The following is a 17,088-nucleotide window of genomic DNA, read 5'->3' as shown; positions in this document are numbered from 1 at the left end:
CATACCCTTGCTTTCTATTCATCAACACTCATGCCTTGAACACATGGTACCTCATACAGGCTTCCAACCATTAAACACAATCCCTACCCAAGGTAGAATATACCTATTTATTTATATCATAACGCTACCCCCACTTATCAACTTTTAATAACATGAACAACCCTCTACCTAACTAATATCAATTCTTGAACCCTTGGTCCCCACTCACCGTATCACATCCCGAATTGTGCTTGACCCTCCTCGGTTAGTTCAACAACGAGACATACAAACAGTTTACTTAACATAATAGAATAGTCATATAGAGGTTACCATAACCGTTTATCCTTTTTTAAGAAATGTCTCATTTTGCATTCCCAATAACAAGTAGATACGACAATTAATTCTCATGAATGTAACAATCACATGGTCCTCTCATGGAACCCAAACCCAAATTGCTAGTGTATTAGATCGTAACACCCGATTCAATGTATGCATGTATATCGGTACGTGACAGTCTATCCATGTATGTATGTGTATTGGTACACGACACCTGATCCAATGCATGTTAGTGTGTTGGTACGTGGCACCCGATCCTACGGATGTTAGTGTGTCGATATGTGGCACCCAATCCAATATATGTATGTGTGTCAGTACGTACACTCGATCCCATGTATGTATGTGTGTTGGTACATGCAACCCAATCAATGCATGTTAGCTTACCGGTACGTGATACTCGATCCAATGTTTGTATTTATGTCGTCAGGTGACACTTGATACATGTATGTGTGTGTGTTAATATGTGACACCCGATCCATTGCATGTTCTGCTGGTACATGACACCCCATCCTATCAACGTAATCACATTCACAGTCACATCTATAACAAACATATTTATAATCACACAATCAAGTATTAGGTTCATGACATGCAATTGTACAATATTTGTCTTTTCCTTAGGATTGGTTCATACATCTCCATTCCATACATGTATATATATAACGAAGTCATTAACAAGTTTATATCATGCAAATAGGAATTCAACCATCCCCCAACCCTAACACATAGGGCGAGGCTTTCCGCTATGGTATGAATCCTACGCACAAAAAGAATCATAGGTATAATCATTCCTTATTCGGTGCATGAAGGCCTAAGCATGAATTATACTATCGATTAGCAATATACTACCTAGCGAGCACATAGTAATAACTCTTAATTAAGAAAACCTAGCCTACCTGGGCACCAAGCGGTTGTAGAGAGACTATAACTCTTATCAAGGCTTTCGAATAATGAAAGATGATTCTTAATCAGAAGCAGCAATCTATCGACATCCTTACGCTAGAAATCTCTTTGTCCTTCCTTCCCAAGCTTAGAGCATGTTTCTGAGGGGTTTTAGGGTGGTCCTCTCCTATTTTAGGTGTTTTTGGAATAAGGAGAACTTAAGGGTCCGCATTATTTAAGTATTGTCCTGTCATTCTTTCTCTTGCGCTCCCCATCCCACTACAACGCCACTACCCTGGCGGCATTTAGCCTGCTCTGGCGGGAGAGTGGCCCCAATATTTTCCTAAATGTTTGATTTTTGTAAATAACAATTGTTCGGGTCGTTAAAATCTAAGTTATTAGCTCCTAAATTAGTGGAATTTATGTAAGTTTCCTAATATAATATAATTGTATATTTATTAATCGTTCTCTCCTAAAATTCTCTTTTATATATAATTTCATAGAAATTTTGTCTAATTAATTGTGAAGTTTCGTGATTTGTGGAATTTAAGTTTTTTCAACCTTTTTTAGGGTGATTAGGTTATAGGGTTTGAAATTTTTTCTTCAATTTTCATGTCTAAGAAAGGTTTTCATAATACCCTCATAAAAATGGGATGATGATTTCAATTAAAACATATCAATGATTATCAGTCTTGATTTGAACAAATCTATAATAAAAAATTAGTAGGTGAATGCAGACTAGGTACAAAGATGAATACAAATCAATGTATACCTATGTGTAAAAAACTAATACACACAAGTATGTACCAATTTATTAATGAATACAGACAGATATATTAAAAATAAATGTATACAAATCTATTAGATGAATATATATCACGAATAACAATGCAAAAAACACTCTTGCAAAGAACCTGTTCAGAAAAGTCTCACTAAAACACATCCAAGAGATAGGAGTCACATCTGTAACCCTGTTTTCCTTCACAAAGTAAACCAAATGTGAGACATATTCCTAAGATGGTAAGATGCCAACTCAACCCTTTCATTACCACTCACTTGAATCACTTCATATATTTCTTTGACCTCATCTATGAAGTTTTAGGATCTTCTCCAACTTGTGACCCAAAAAACTCAGCTAGATTCATGCTATCAAAATTATGAACTCCACTTGCAACTGACCCAACATTAGCCCTACTGATTGTTCTGGTTGGTCACACTTTGAGCCAATGGCATTCTAAAACTCTTAACTCAAAACTTCATGATATGGGACTAGAGGAGCTGTGTTAGCATTTCTGGCGTTAGCTCTACGAAGAGGCATGATCTGAAATGCATAACGTCAAGTTAAAAATAAGGAATTAGATCATACATTATGCACGATAAGAGTAAAAAGAAAATGAAGTTTTCATAAAACACTATGTAACCTCCCTCTCATTAGATGTGGTGCATTTCACACCCATAAAAAGGACTCTACTTAGTGCAGCTTTTCATACATCCTAGGACTCTTAAACCTAATATTTTTATACCATGTTTTTCACGCCCCGATGCTACCCTAGGATGAGGAAACATGATCTAGGATCACGAGTGACCCCAAGCTAACCCTGTTCGCATATCATAAGTATAGTAGATAAACTGAAGTAAAGAAATATTGTACGGAAGCTACATCATGAGATAAATTAAAATAAAGGGAAACATCCAAACTATATGAATATATATGAATATTAAGAGTTTAAAAACAATTGAATAGTCAAACTCAAATGCTAAAGCTGAAACTAACTATATATGAATGAAAGTCTTTAACTGATAAGAAATACTAAGACATACCCCAACTAGATCAAGCAAATATTGAAAATTAAAGACTCAAAGAAAAGGGAAACAATCATTATAATCGTCCTTAAAAAATGAGGACTCGCAACTAAAATTGCTAAGATGAATATTAGGAACCGATCTATGCATGATTTGGAAGCTAAGAACCTGAACCTACATCACGAGTTGATGTAGCGTAGAGTAAGCATCGGTACTTAAAAGTTACTGCCATGCATGATAGATTAAAACTGAACAATAATCATAACTGAACCAAAACATATATCTGAGCAATGATAAGATAAGCATGATACTGTATTAAAAATAATGAACATGAATTAACTGAATGCAATGATTGAGTTTATAACATGCTAAACCTGAAATCTAATTGCATTTGGTAACATGGTCAATTCTATAGAATCTGAGTGTAATGGAGCTACTTATAACCGACATAAATCCACATGAGCTAAATATGGAGTCCGATGTATACGCCCCATCGAGAGAACTCAATATATCCTTCTAAATATATAGAGGCATGACTGGCGTGATTACTAAAATGATACCCTCAGAAGGGACTTACAACCTACAGGGCACGTAATTTTAGGACTATGAGGGTGACTGACCCTAGTCCAACTAGATATTAAGCTACTCCCAATTGATTATATAACTAACAAGTTATGACTAAAATTCTGATTATACTGGATAACTCAAAATACTGACATGCTAACTGAAAATTCAACATTAATGTACTGATAATGAAACATTCAAATATGAGGCATGTATATCTAAAATAACTAACCTAACATATGAAAGTTATGAACTAAAAGAACTACATAGTCAGGGTTCTGAATTTATAAAGCCCATTGTCCAACGTTCCCCACTGCTGCCTTCCGTGGGAGTTCGGGTCGTGTCATCATTGGCTTGGTCAGCCTTTATGTGACCAACTACCTAATACTACGTAGGCTAATCAGACAATGCTTTTCACCTCCCTAACCCCTTTCTTAAAGGTAAGGTGATTAATTATCTCCTGAGGAATTCAAAACTAGGGAGATAGAACTCTTTCTAGAAGAGATAAGACATTAGGAAATCTTTTCTGTCATTGATTGAATCTTTTTCCCACTTCTTGAGAGTAAAAACCACTTGACTGTAAGTAGAGGAGCGGCTGTGGAAAGGTGATTCCCCCCTTTCATTGAAGTAGGAAGGGCGTTGATCCTTGGTCTAATTGGGACTTTCTCTTTATCTTGAATCGAATAGCTGGGCTAGCCCTTCCATGGCTTGGTTGGTTCTATAAAAGAATCCCGAGAGAAAGCAAGTTAGACCTTACTTAGGGTGAAAGATTTTCTTGGATGGTTCATTCCACTCTAAAGTCAGTCAAGTCATAGAATTGACAGAAGTTCCCCCTCAACCAAGAGGAACTACAAAAAAAGATACTAAAATCATGACACTCTAATTCAGATCATTCTAATAGATAAAAACCCAATAATTTCTATCATTTAAGAAATCCTAGGTCAAGATAATATTAAGGGAATCAAGATTATGACCAAAATATAGGGACCTAATGGGTGAAAGGAACCCACTAGTGAAATCCCATATACATGGTGACAAATTCCAAGGAGAAATTTTTCGATTTCGGGGCTGGAGCTGATGGAAACTCGTTGCGTTCTTGAACTAGGGATGGTCGACTTCTTCTCCTCTACGTTCTAAGTTTTTCTAACTTTTTTGAGAATGAATTTACTTTGGGTAAGTTCTAGTTAAAATACTAGGCTAAACCTGAGCAAAACTATGTAGTTTATGGGTTAAACGACGTAGTTTAGGGGTCCACACATAGGGAAAAAACCAAATGACCCCTGACTTGAAATGTATCAAGATTACTACGGTTCGTCCTTGTGACCCGTCATTCGTGAAGAGAGCTAGAGAGCTAGAAATTGGGGGGGAGGGGGGGGGGTTGGCCCATGGCCCTGAACCACGGACTGTGGTCTGACCTACGGTCCGTGGGTCCTGGCGTAGGCTACCCCTTAACTGAATTTTCTAGGGGTTCTGGGGAAGAGTCTCATGTGGTTAACCACGGACCACCAGAATGGATCGTGGGTTACCCTACGACTATGGATAGTGCTTGTTGGTCCCACCTGCAACTTTTGAAACCTACATTTTTTGTTCTTGCATATGCGGTTTTACACATTGACTCTTGATATTCTATTGGTACCACATAAAATGGGCTAAATAGTAAACATATACTATTTGAAATTGACATAAAAAATACTATAAATCACAAGAATTATTATTGTATTTTTAAAATATATATATAAAAATCACTTGACTCCAAAAAGTCTATTAATACCACATAACTTGGGACATGGAAATAACATATATTATTTGAAATTACGTTAAAAAGAAAGTATAAGTTACAATAATTAACAATTTAATATATTTCAAAGACATTGAAAAGGTTAATTTTTGAAATCCTATTTATTCGACATAAATTGAACCAAAGAGAATAAAATATATTATTTTTAAAATTATGTAAAAAAAATAGTATACTCCATCTGTCCTTAATTACTTGTCCACTTTTAAATTGACACACCTTTTAAGAAATCAATAATTGACATAGTGAGTTTACCATTTTACCGCTATTAATCATGAAGTTGATAAATTAAAAACTTAATATTTTCAAGGACTTTTTAAAGTAATTAATTGGGGTGTAACATGTAAAGAAAAAGTCCTTTCTTAATTTGTCAAAATAGACAAGTAATTGGAAACAAATAAAAAAGAAAATATGGACAAATAATTAAGGACACAGAAAATAACTTATAATAATAGCATAATGCACAAGTACCCGTCAACCTATGCCCGAAATTTCAGAGACACACTTATACTATACTAAGGTACTATTACCCCTGAACTTATTTTATTAATAATTTTCTCTCCTTTTTTGACCTACGTGGCACTATCTTGTGGGCCCGATGTTGGTTGACTTTTTTTTTCAAACTAGTGCCACGTAGGCAGAAAAGGGGTAGAAAATTACTTATAAAATAAGTTCAGGGGGATAATATGATCTTAGTATAGTATAACTGTGTCTCTAGGATTTCGGGCATAGGTTGAGGGGGTACTTCTGCGTTTTCCCAATATTTAACAACTTAAAATATTTTTAAAATCATTTAAAATTTGCAATAATTTCTCAAAGTTTCATGATATCACATATATTAAGACAAAAAAATTTAGGGAAAAGACATAGACTCCCCCTTGAACTTGTCTCGAAAAGTCAGTTTAACATTTTAACTATTAGGACAATCGTTTACACACCTGAACTTGTTTAAAGTGGTATTCATACCCCCTTTGAAGATGACATGGCAGAAAAAGTGTCTTCACCTTCCTTAAGGTGAGTGAGAAGAAGAAAAAAATGTTAAAATGACAAATTTAAACATGTGGCACTATCTTATTGGTCATTATATAATTAATGCATTATAATTTCTAATATATTAATTTTGTCAATAATTTTTTGTTTTTGTTTTTTAATTTGTGCTCCCAATTTTTTAAAAATATTTTCACAATTTTCTTTATTTTGACATCTTCTTCAACAGTTTTTTACAACTTTGTCTTCAGGACAAATTCAAACTACTCTTACATAAGAACTCTTAAAAAACTAGAAAGGAGTGGTAAAGAAGATGATATTCATCGAAAGGTTAATAATGTTTTAATTTAATTAACTTCATAATCTTCTTGCTCAAACTCATTGGAGGATCCACCAAAGATGATTATTAAGAAAAATCATGACAATGATCTATTGAAAATCCCACTGATTATTTATGCATAAAATCATGATTATATTGCCTAAAATTTTCAAAATCCATTGAAAAAATTGATTACTATATGTTTGTCTTCACTATTCTTATCAGAGCACCAATCACAATGTCATTTTGTCTCAAGTTGTCATCAATAGCATATCTGAGTATTCACTGTGCACAGAGATTACAAATGTAATGTTTAATTTGCATCCATAAGTATCAATAATTTTAAAGAAAAATACATATTTGAAAGTAATTTTACAGATCTGTGAGTTTTTCTGTTTCACCGGCGACAATGGTGTTGCCCCCGCCTATCACCACTACCAACATCTCTTAATTTATAATCATTTTACTATTTTCGTCTTTTTTTTTTACTTCAATTTATGAAGAAGGAAGAAGAAATGAATTTAAAAAACTAAACAAATGGAGAAGGGAGGGAGAACACAAAGTAGAAATAACTGTTTTGGGGAATGTGAAACAATATTAAGGGGAAAAGGTTAAAAAAAAATAATAATATTATTTACATCATCAATAACATTTTTTACACAAAAACTGAAATTGTCTTCGAAAGGGATCATTAATACTATTTAAAATAAATTCAGGTGTATAATAGATCATCACGATATTTTAAGCGTGTAATTGATTTTTCAATATAAATTCAAGCAGGAATCTATGTCTTTTCCCAAAAAATTAATAAATATATATTGAGCCCCATATCTAATTATTTAAAGAATCTTCTTTCTTGAATAAAAAAAGGAATCTTTTTAATGTGACAATCATCTTTCTTTTTTGGGTCTTTCTGCAGATTCCTTCTCTCTGTTGTAGGGCCATCAATGGACACCATAAGTTTGGTGAAAGATGTGTTCAATAAAACAATACTTTCCGTTTAGTCACAATTTTTTTAATTTTAAAATTCAAATAAATTTATATTTAATAATAACTTTCTATAAATATTTTAAATTATTAATTATTACTTATACTATTTTTAGGTAATTTAAAATATATAAAATTCAATTTAAAAAATTAAAAATTTAATATACCTTTTTTCTTTTAAACTTAAATTATTTACCTTTCAGAAAAATAAATACATCAATGTAAATTGAAACAAAGGAAAATATATATTGGTATAATAATAATAATTTTTAAAAAATACAAATTACAGATGATGCAGTGCTTTTTCGAATAAGATCACCTTTTAAAACAGTGTATAGTCATGTTCGCTTGTGTTGGTTGTGGTGGTGCTGCTGGCGAGAGAGAAGAAGAGGGTAGTGATGGATCTGAAAGGTACGCCGGTTGAAAATGGATACCGTATGCCTGCAGAATGGGAACCCCACTCTGGTTGTTGGATGGGTTGGCCGGTGAGAATACTATATTCCTTCGACTTGCCAATTGTTCCACTTAATTTTTTTATTCTTGCATAATTTGATTTTCGGTTCTAGTTTTGGTTGTTTCTTTTTAGGGTTAGTTAGTTAGATGCATCTGTGGTGTCTGTGTGGATACAAGGATGATGGCTAATCATGCAAGTTTTATCTGAACAGTTTTGTATTGGATGGTTGCAACCAATCCTACTAGAAATGACCCAATGTTTTTGTGTTACCATTGGGTGCTCCTACTCTACCCTTTTATTTCTGTTGTAGGTGAATTTGATGAATTTCAATAGGAAGTTCATATTCGACTTGAAATTCCGAAAAATAATATTGAAAATCTGGAAGTTTGAGCATGAATTATAGGACTGGTTTGCAAAGTTTGTTGTAATTTTGCTAAGGTAAGATTTGACTTTTATCGCGGAATATGAAATAATTGTTTACCGAGCAGAAATGATATTTGACTGGGCAGATGAGTATGGAATTGAGTTTCTATTGAACAAGCAGGTCCATATCATTATTTAAGACCTTAATGAAAAAAAATTAGGTCATTTCGCTATTGTATGAGGAAGTTACGTCTCTTTTAGTGAAAATTAATGTTGCTGGTTTGTGGTGTAAATACTCACTCGGTTTAGCAGAAACCTCTGCTTCCGTCTTGGACCATAATAGTAATACTAGTAGCCGTAAGATTGATAATTAAAATAAAATAATGCATTTAAATATATATAATCTCACTCCACAGACTCTAATTGTTAGATAATTGATAAGTGAGAATGCACTTATGGTTATCAAATATAGCATGTATTTCAATAACAGGCCAATATGTAGCTGCAAAACTAAGCATTGTGCCAATCAGGATGAATGGAATTGGTGCAACTCGTTGTCTAGTGAGTTTGCATATTACTCAGGAATGTGACTCGTTGCACTCTTGCTTAAGAGCAAATTGTCATACGTGTATTTTAGAGCTGTTCTGATGCCACTGCGAAGGAACTTGACTCATCAGCAAACATAAACTAAGTTCCTGGTTCTCCTTTTTATTATCGGTGAAAGTTTCTTTAGTTCCCTTTAGTATCATAAGTTTTAGAAGTCTCTGTTTGAAATTTTGTATTGGAGTTCCATCTTAGTAGAGTATGAACAGAGGTGGATGTATAGTATATCATACGGGCTTGGCTGAACCCAGTAGCTCCACACCTTGTATATGTGTTGGGACATCCGCTAAATATGTACATGTATAAACTGCCAACCCAGTTGCATAAATTAGTTGTGGGTTCAATGGCAAACTAGAGTTGTTAGAACCCATAACTTCAAATTTTAAATCTACCTCTGTGTACGGCTGGTTGAGTGGATTTTACAATGTGAACAATCTCTTTGTTGGAATTGCAGATTTCACATTTTTTAATGACATTATATGATACCATTTGTATGGTTGTTATCTTATCATGACTCTTTATATTTTCTTAAAAGGGTATGTAGCTTCATCCCTGGTCAGTTAGTATTATATCCCAATTTTATTTCTTTTTCCTTCCCTTTCTTTTTGGCTCAACTTTCTGTGCGGCAGGATATTCTGGTAGTAAGTGCTTAAAAAGAACCAGAGAAAAGTTTGGGTGTCTATTTACTGATAGCTTTATTATTGAGATGTAGGAGCGTCCAGATAACTGGAGAAATAATGCAGTCCACGGTCAGCGTGCATTTGCAACTGTAGCAACTGCTATTTCAAGATTTGAACCAGTAACAGTCTGCGCTAGTGCTGCTCAGGTTGACAGTTTTGAAGGCATCCAAAAAAATTTTCTTATCGCATCATGATAGTCCCTCTTTAACTAAAAGAATCATATTCCCTAGCGTGTGGTTCTAACACAACATCTATGTTGTACAGTGGGAAAATGCACGCAGCTTGTTGCCTGAACATATCAGGGTTGTGGAGATGAGCATCAATGATTCTTGGTTTCGTGACACTGGTCCAACTGTGAGCTACTGTTTCCTTTCTGTGGAATTTAAATGGTATTTACTTTTAGCCATCACACTGTAGAGGAACTTACAAATTTTTTAAATCTTTATCTATGCAGTTCGTCATCAGAAATACCACAGCTAATGCAGAACATGCAGTGTCAACTGTTGCAGGGGTTGATTGGAACTTCAATAGCTGGGGTGGTAAGAGAGTTGGATCCCACTCTTGATATCTACGAGGAACATCTATGCTGTTTTTTCTATTTTCATGCAAAAGCTGTCTACTGGAGTCTCCTGTTCCAGGAGTTTTCACCCGTTACCTAAAAAGTGCAATCTGATTTCCATTAATTTTAAGGTTTTGTTTTTCCTTTGGAGGCTTAACAAATATACTCAGTCTCTGTTAGACCTGCTGTAACTAAGGTCTATAAACTCAGGAAGAAGGGTGGAAATAAGACCTAAATATTACTGCTTTATTTAGTTATTACAATGTATATGTATTTTTAGCAGTTAGTTACCAGTTACATAGATGTCAAGATGGTTATTAAGGAAGAAATGCAGTTTATTCTGGAGGATATTGGTTCTGTAGTTAAACTGGAGGGTTAAGGTTACTCAAAATACCTTGGTTGTTGGGTGAATTATCATTCACAGATCTTGTTTGTGTATTTCTAAATTTGTTCTATTAGTTAGTGGAAATGTATAGCAGTGTAGTGTGTTGTTATCGTTGTTTGTGTTTGAAAATGTACAGCATAATGACTTTAAAACGAATGACACTAACAGTCTCAAATATGCAATTTACGGAACTAAAGGTTTGAACTTATGATTATCTTGTTTGTAACAAAATATTAGTCCTCCATAGGTTGATCTTTAAAGCTATATGCTCTTGAGTCAGAATTGTGAGTTTTTGTTGTCAAGGGAAAATTCTCATCTATTCCACTAAGGAAATCCTTTTGCCCCAAATGTCAATCATCAGGCAATTTAGCTAATAGCCAATCTGACATGATGGTACTTTATGTTAACTTGTTCCTTCTCAAATGCTTGAGGATTTCTTAGCATTCAGCTCCAGAATATGACACGATTATTCTCCCGCTTGTCATGTCATATTGAATCCATAGAAATACAGTTTGATGATATGTTGAAGGACTCAGGATATTTATCTTCTGTGTTTAGTGTTCTGCTTTGATTGCCTAGAACTTCCACAAAGAGAAACATACTTTAGTGTGCTTGGTTAAATCACATGTGTGCTTTGTTCTGTGACTTCTGTCTTTCCATAGTTATATTCTTAAAACCATATTCAGTAATATATGGTTGACCTTGGATTGATGCAAGATACTTTTGATTTCTTTCTCTCTGGCAAAACATATATATGATGGTGATATTTGAAATATGTAGGTGTTGTTGAGGGCTGTTACAAAAACTGGAATCTTGACCTTCTTGTTGCAAGAAAGGTCTGCAAATTTCAAATGCTGCAAATGTGTCTTGTTGATAGTACATTATTGTTCATTAGATACAGCTCCATTGAGTTAACCCTTCTGTTCTTTTGCTTAGATTTTGGCAATTGAGAAGCTCCCAAAGTTTCCACATTCTATGATTCTTGAAGGTGGAAGCATTCATGTTGATGGAGAAGGTAGATACATTTTATTTATTTTCTGAACTCAACTTGATTTTCTTATAGTTTGAAAACGAGGCTCTTTCTTCTTTTCAGAGAGTTGATTTCGGTAGCTGTGATCTATTTATGGAACTCCAGTCATACACAAACTCCCGATCATTTTAAACTTATTTTTAAGTCATTTTTGACCTTGCCAAACACTTTCTAACTTATTTTAAGTCATTTTGACTTATAATAAGTTATTTTTATATTTGCCAAACACTTCCAAAAGTCAAAAGCTGACTTAAAAGTAGGTTTGACCAACTTTTAAGCCAATCTAACACCCTCCAAATGACATCTTTAATTTTATAGAATAGTAATATAAGGTACTAAATGTACCAACAGATTGAATTTAGAACGCTGAAAAAAAGAGTTGAAAGTTCTGCTGGTAATTTACTTTCATCTACTTAGGCGTTTATCAGTTCCATGCTGTGTCTTTATCTATTTGCCTTGAATATCATATTGTATGTATTCTGAATTCATAATGCCGATCTAGTGATTGTTGTTTAGATGCAAAGAACATGCTATATTATCCTCCTTTCTCCTCTCTTCAGGGACTTGTCTCACAACCGAAGAGTGCCTCCTGAACAAAAACAGGAATCCCCATTTGTCTAAAGAACAGATTGAGAATGAACTAAAAGCATATCTTGGAGTCAGGAAGATTATTTGGCTGCCTCGAGGGTTGCTTGGTATTCATTCTGCTCATGAACTTACATTTTCCTGTGCACATAATTAATCTTAGTCAAATTGTGTCCTTGACCTGCAAAATTCCATGCTTTCATGTGGTAGTGTTGAATTTAACAAAGTTCTATCCTTGGTTGCGTCATTAATATGATGTGCATCCATTCTAATTTTTGAATAAGACAAAACAGCCGTGAGAATCTTGAAATTTCCTACACCAATACAAATGTGTGACATCATCAATCTTCCCAAGGGGTAATAGATCCAAGATACTTAAAACTTCATCTCTTTTGGATTGTTGGAGTATCAAGCCTCATTTCCATGCTAGGTTAATGTTAATAATCACTGAACTTGCACGCCAAATATTCTGTCTTGGTTTTGCTCAATTTGAATCCCTTAAACTCCAGAGTCCATCTCCAAACTTCCAACTTAGTGTTAACTTTGCCACGAGTCTCATCAATCCGAACTATATCCTTTGCAAATAACATACATAAGGGCACCTCACATTATATTTGCCGCGTCAATTCATCCATTAAAAGCAAATAAAAACGGGTTAAGAGTTCATCACTGGTGCAACCCCATCACAACTGGGAAGTGCTCTGAGTGTCTGCCTGTCCTTACCTGGGTCTTGACTCCATCGTTCATGTCCTTAATCGTCCTACTGTACTGCACATGTACACCTCTAGCCTTCGGGCATCTCCAGAGAACCTTCATAGAAATGTTAAGTTCAAAATTAGCTAACTTAATGGTATTGACCTGTAATTCTGAGCCCATTATATGGATTTTATTACAAAGAAGTCTTTAAAATTCGATATATCTATGTTGTTTTCATATTTGTGAAGAAGAAATTAGTTGAAGGAAAGATAAGAAGAGAATTGAATACTGAGTCGGGTATCACATTATTGCAGGATCAAAATACCCTTAAATAATCAGAAGTACTTCATATTTTAATGACAACGCAGAATCACATTCAAATCTTTTCCCTAATGAACAATCCAAAGGGACTTACATCAAAAGAATATTAATTTTAATAATCGGAATAAAGTTGGTATATTAAAATTTGTTAGTTACTTGCAGGTTATTATCCTATAAAAGATTTCTTATTAGAGAGTACCAGTGTCGTTTTCAATTAATGTATTAGGATGTTAACTCTTCAATGAGTTCGCGGTTTATTGTTTTATCTTTCAAAATTTATGCACTGGACGTTGATGATGTTTCCCTTTCTTATTATATTTTTTTCCAAAATAATCATAGAGAAGTGTATATTAAGGTTTTAGTTTACTGTTCACATTGCAGGTGATGAGGATACAAATGGTCATATCGACAACATGTGCTGTTTTGTGAAACCTGGTGTCGTTTTGTTGTCTTGGACTGATGATGTATCTGATGAACAGTATGAAAGATCCTTTGAAGCACTCTCTATTCTTGAAAATACTTCTGATGCCAGTGGTAGAAAAATAGAAGTGATCAAACTCCATGTACCTGGGCCACTCTATATGACAGATGAGGAAGCAGCTGGAATAGTTCAGGTAATGTTTTTGGTAATATTCTACAACTGTTATTCATAAAATAAAAAGAAAAAAGATAAATTGTAGAGCTGTCTAAAAAGATCAATGACTCTCAAGTCAATGTTTGGTAGAATTTGTTAATATGATATAGAAATGATGATTTATTTCTCTTATTTTTTCTATAAATGCAACACATTCATGGGTAGGATGTTTTTCATCAGTTGAAATTTTGGATCAAAGATCACTAAATATGGATTGCATTTGTTTTTTCTATGATCTGCCTTCATTTCTGTTGATTACACTGGGTATGTTGTTGTCGTCGTCTTCCTCGCTGTTGAAATATAACTTTCATTTTGCTCGCAGAACAGTAATCATAAATCGTTGTGTATAAATTAATTGAAACAACTATCCTTTTACATCACTGTATTGACTCTCAAAAGACAAAGTCCCTAGAGAAATTGTGGCATTTTAATTCCAAGCTTTTGACAGACTTCTTGGTCATGCTCTGTGAAAAGGCAGAATGTAACTTGACCTTCTGTAACGACTGCTTGAATGAAATATCACTTGTGGAACATTATATTAATGGCATTATAGATCTCATGCAATAGTAATCTTTCCGAACTCCAAAGTACCCCAAGCACTTCTCTAGCTTCACTATTCTACTTTCTTAAGAAACTACAATCTAAAAGTAGAAAATCCAGCATCTTTCTCTGTATATTTTTTTGGAGTCTCATCATTCTGATCTCATCCTACTATTGTCTTTACAGGATGGCGAAGCTAAACCTAGGCCTTCAGGTACAAGGCTTGCTGCTTCTTATGTAAACTTCTACATTGCTAATGGTGCAATTATTACTCCGCAATTTGGGGATAAAAAATGGGATGAAGAAGCTATTAGAGTCCTCTCACTGGCATTTCCAAATCATGAGGTAAGCAAGGAACTTGATCTGGTTGCTATTTCCAAGAGTCGGTAGTTATTGAACATAATAGAAAGACCAATTATAAAAAAGTTACCAGGCAACCCTTTGCAGTAAATATTGCTTCTCATGACCTAGAATGATCGAACCCAAAAATAATAAAGTCACGAGAAAGATTCCTTATAGAAACTCGGATGCTAAACAGAAGAATCCATTGAAAAAAGAAAGGAACAAACAAGACCAAGCATATGATTATAAATGATGACTATTCATGTACGCATGCATCCACATGCTTATGCATTAGTTTAGTAATCGTTAGACCTACTCCTTGTACATGCACATACCAGTTCCATTATCATTTAGCACTACAGATTTGGTATTGTAATTGAGATATGCTAAACATACTTCTGAACCACTATGGTCATAAAATATTTGATGAAAAATGACTTGATCAATTGCATTCTGATATTGCGAGCTCATTCTTGCACTGAATATTTCATCACGTTTCAGTTATAAAATCTAATTTTCCCTCCAGAACTCAATTTTGAATTTATGATTGCTGCAGGTTGTAGGAATTGAAGGTGCTAGGGAAATTGTACTAGCAGGTGGAAATATACATTGTATCACACAACAGCAGCCAACCGGCCCAGAATAATCACCCAAGGTTAGAAATGGGGTTCCATGTCTTAGCAGAGGGATAACAAGATTTGCATGTACAAGTGATAACATGGAATTCTTCATGATCACACGTGCAAAACTTTAGTTTCTGTATTTGCTTCTTCGTTCGAAATTCTGGAGTGCCAAAATAATGTCTGGGTCCAGGTCAAAGTAAGATTTTTTGGTTAAAGCTTTAGATTTCAATAGTATTAAGTTTGATCAAACTTGTATTCAGGCTTCTATCTACTCCCCCTGGTTCATTTTTACACAATGAGATGAACGAGTTGCATGTGCAAATGTTTCTTAACAACCGTTACTGTCTGCTTAACAGCCGTAGTTTCTCTTCTAGGCTCTGTTGGGCTACATCATTTCAATTTAAGGTTGCTTGCGGCATTGCAAAAAGTGTTTCACACAATTGACTAAAAAAATACGTACTAATAGGTGCTTTCATAAAAAAATGCAATATTCAGTTTGAAAGAACTAATTTTAATAGAATTATAATCTCAATCAAAAAACTTGATAAACTTGTTTGGATTGATTTTTGTGAATAGCACTTCTTGATAATTCTAAACTTCGAATCGTTTTTGTACATTATTAATATCATGTTTGGTCAAATTTCTAAAATTAACTTATTTTAATGAGTGTTTTTTAAAGTGCTTTTAAAAAAGAGAAAAGGGTTTAAAATATCTTTCTACTTTTGTCTATTAGCTAAGTCTGATCCTACTTACAACCCCAACTCTTGATACAAGGATGTAAGCGCGAGATTTTTGGCCTGCTTCAGACTTCGCCAAATTGTTATTTAAACCATGAGATTACTCGAGTCTTTCAACTTGGTGGGCAACCTATTCTATGTCCTGGAACTACACTCATCTATACCAGAGGTAGATCAACGTGAACTTGTTTAAGGAGAGAGAAAAACTTACCAAAGCATTCATCTTTGCTCTGCTTCTTGAATTTTGGTGGGAAAGGAGGTGGTTTTACTTGAGGTGCAACCCTCTTGTCATTCGAACTATGACCAACCTCTACTTTTTTTTTTGCACTCACTACTTCGTATTTCTCTTATTTGGAGCTACTTATTCTAACTGCAGCCCACTATGGGTACCCACACCATTCACTTGCCTAGGATTTGGGTCATATTACGCGGTAGACCTCCTTATGGGCATGCATTTTGAGCACTAACAAATTATCCGAACATCCTTTCCAAATTTTGGGTGGAAAACTGGTTGTTTCTCAACTATCCTGCAAACTTATCCACATTAACATTGGTTTTTCCTAACTCTCTCATCATCTTCTTAAACATCTCCTTATTAGTCATGGTTCTTTGTTGGCCGCTAATGGAATACGCGCGTCAGCTATCAGTCAACGGACAGGTCCCTTGACACACTTTAAGTAAGAACAAAGAGTAATTTTAACACCTCTGAAACAACTTAGGTGGAACTAGAGTCTAACACTTGTGTCTTGGTGTTTTAAAGTCCTAAAATGGGTTATGATGATGTTAGGAGGTAGTGTTAAAAGTTTTATGAAGTTTAGAGGTCAAACGTCCCAGAACATCCATGACGTTTGAAAGGCTTGCTTTGAAACGTGCTTGTGTGCCTT

The 17,088-nt window shown here is 34.5% G+C and overlaps 1 protein-coding gene across 1 annotated transcript; it reads left to right on the top strand.

Annotated features, from left to right (window-relative positions):
• Positions 1-7,974: 7,974 nt before the first annotated feature.
• LOC107005358 (agmatine deiminase) lies at positions 7,975-15,820 on the top strand. Its single transcript, XM_015203935.2, has 10 exons — positions 7,975-8,137; positions 9,785-9,898; positions 10,017-10,106; positions 10,207-10,291; positions 11,477-11,532; positions 11,633-11,711; positions 12,287-12,421; positions 13,710-13,942; positions 14,689-14,847; positions 15,401-15,820. Exons 1-10 carry the CDS (start codon positions 8,051-8,053, stop codon positions 15,488-15,490), a joined length of 1,128 nt encoding a protein of 375 aa, XP_015059421.1. The 5' UTR covers positions 7,975-8,050; the 3' UTR covers positions 15,491-15,820.
• Positions 15,821-17,088: the final 1,268 nt, after the last annotated feature.

This window comes from Solanum pennellii, chromosome 12 (genome assembly GCF_001406875.1).
Source record: "Solanum pennellii chromosome 12, SPENNV200".
Classification (NCBI taxonomy): Eukaryota; Viridiplantae; Streptophyta; class Magnoliopsida; order Solanales; family Solanaceae; genus Solanum; species Solanum pennellii.
The sequence above is the reverse complement of the archived record's forward strand: the minus strand, read 5'-3'. Positions and strand labels throughout refer to the sequence as shown.

Bases quoted from the DNA above. Each gene is read 5' to 3' on its own strand.
- LOC107005358 (XM_015203935.2), top strand. From the start codon at position 8,051: ATGGATCTGAAAGGTACGCCGGTTGAAAATGGATACCGTATGCCTGCA. The intron at 11,533-11,632 runs GTCTGCAAATTT...TCTTTTGCTTAG, and splicing joins ACCTTCTTGTTGCAAGAAAG to ATTTTGGCAATTGAGAAGCT. The intron at 13,943-14,688 runs GTAATGTTTTTG...TTGTCTTTACAG, and splicing joins AAGCAGCTGGAATAGTTCAG to GATGGCGAAGCTAAACCTAG.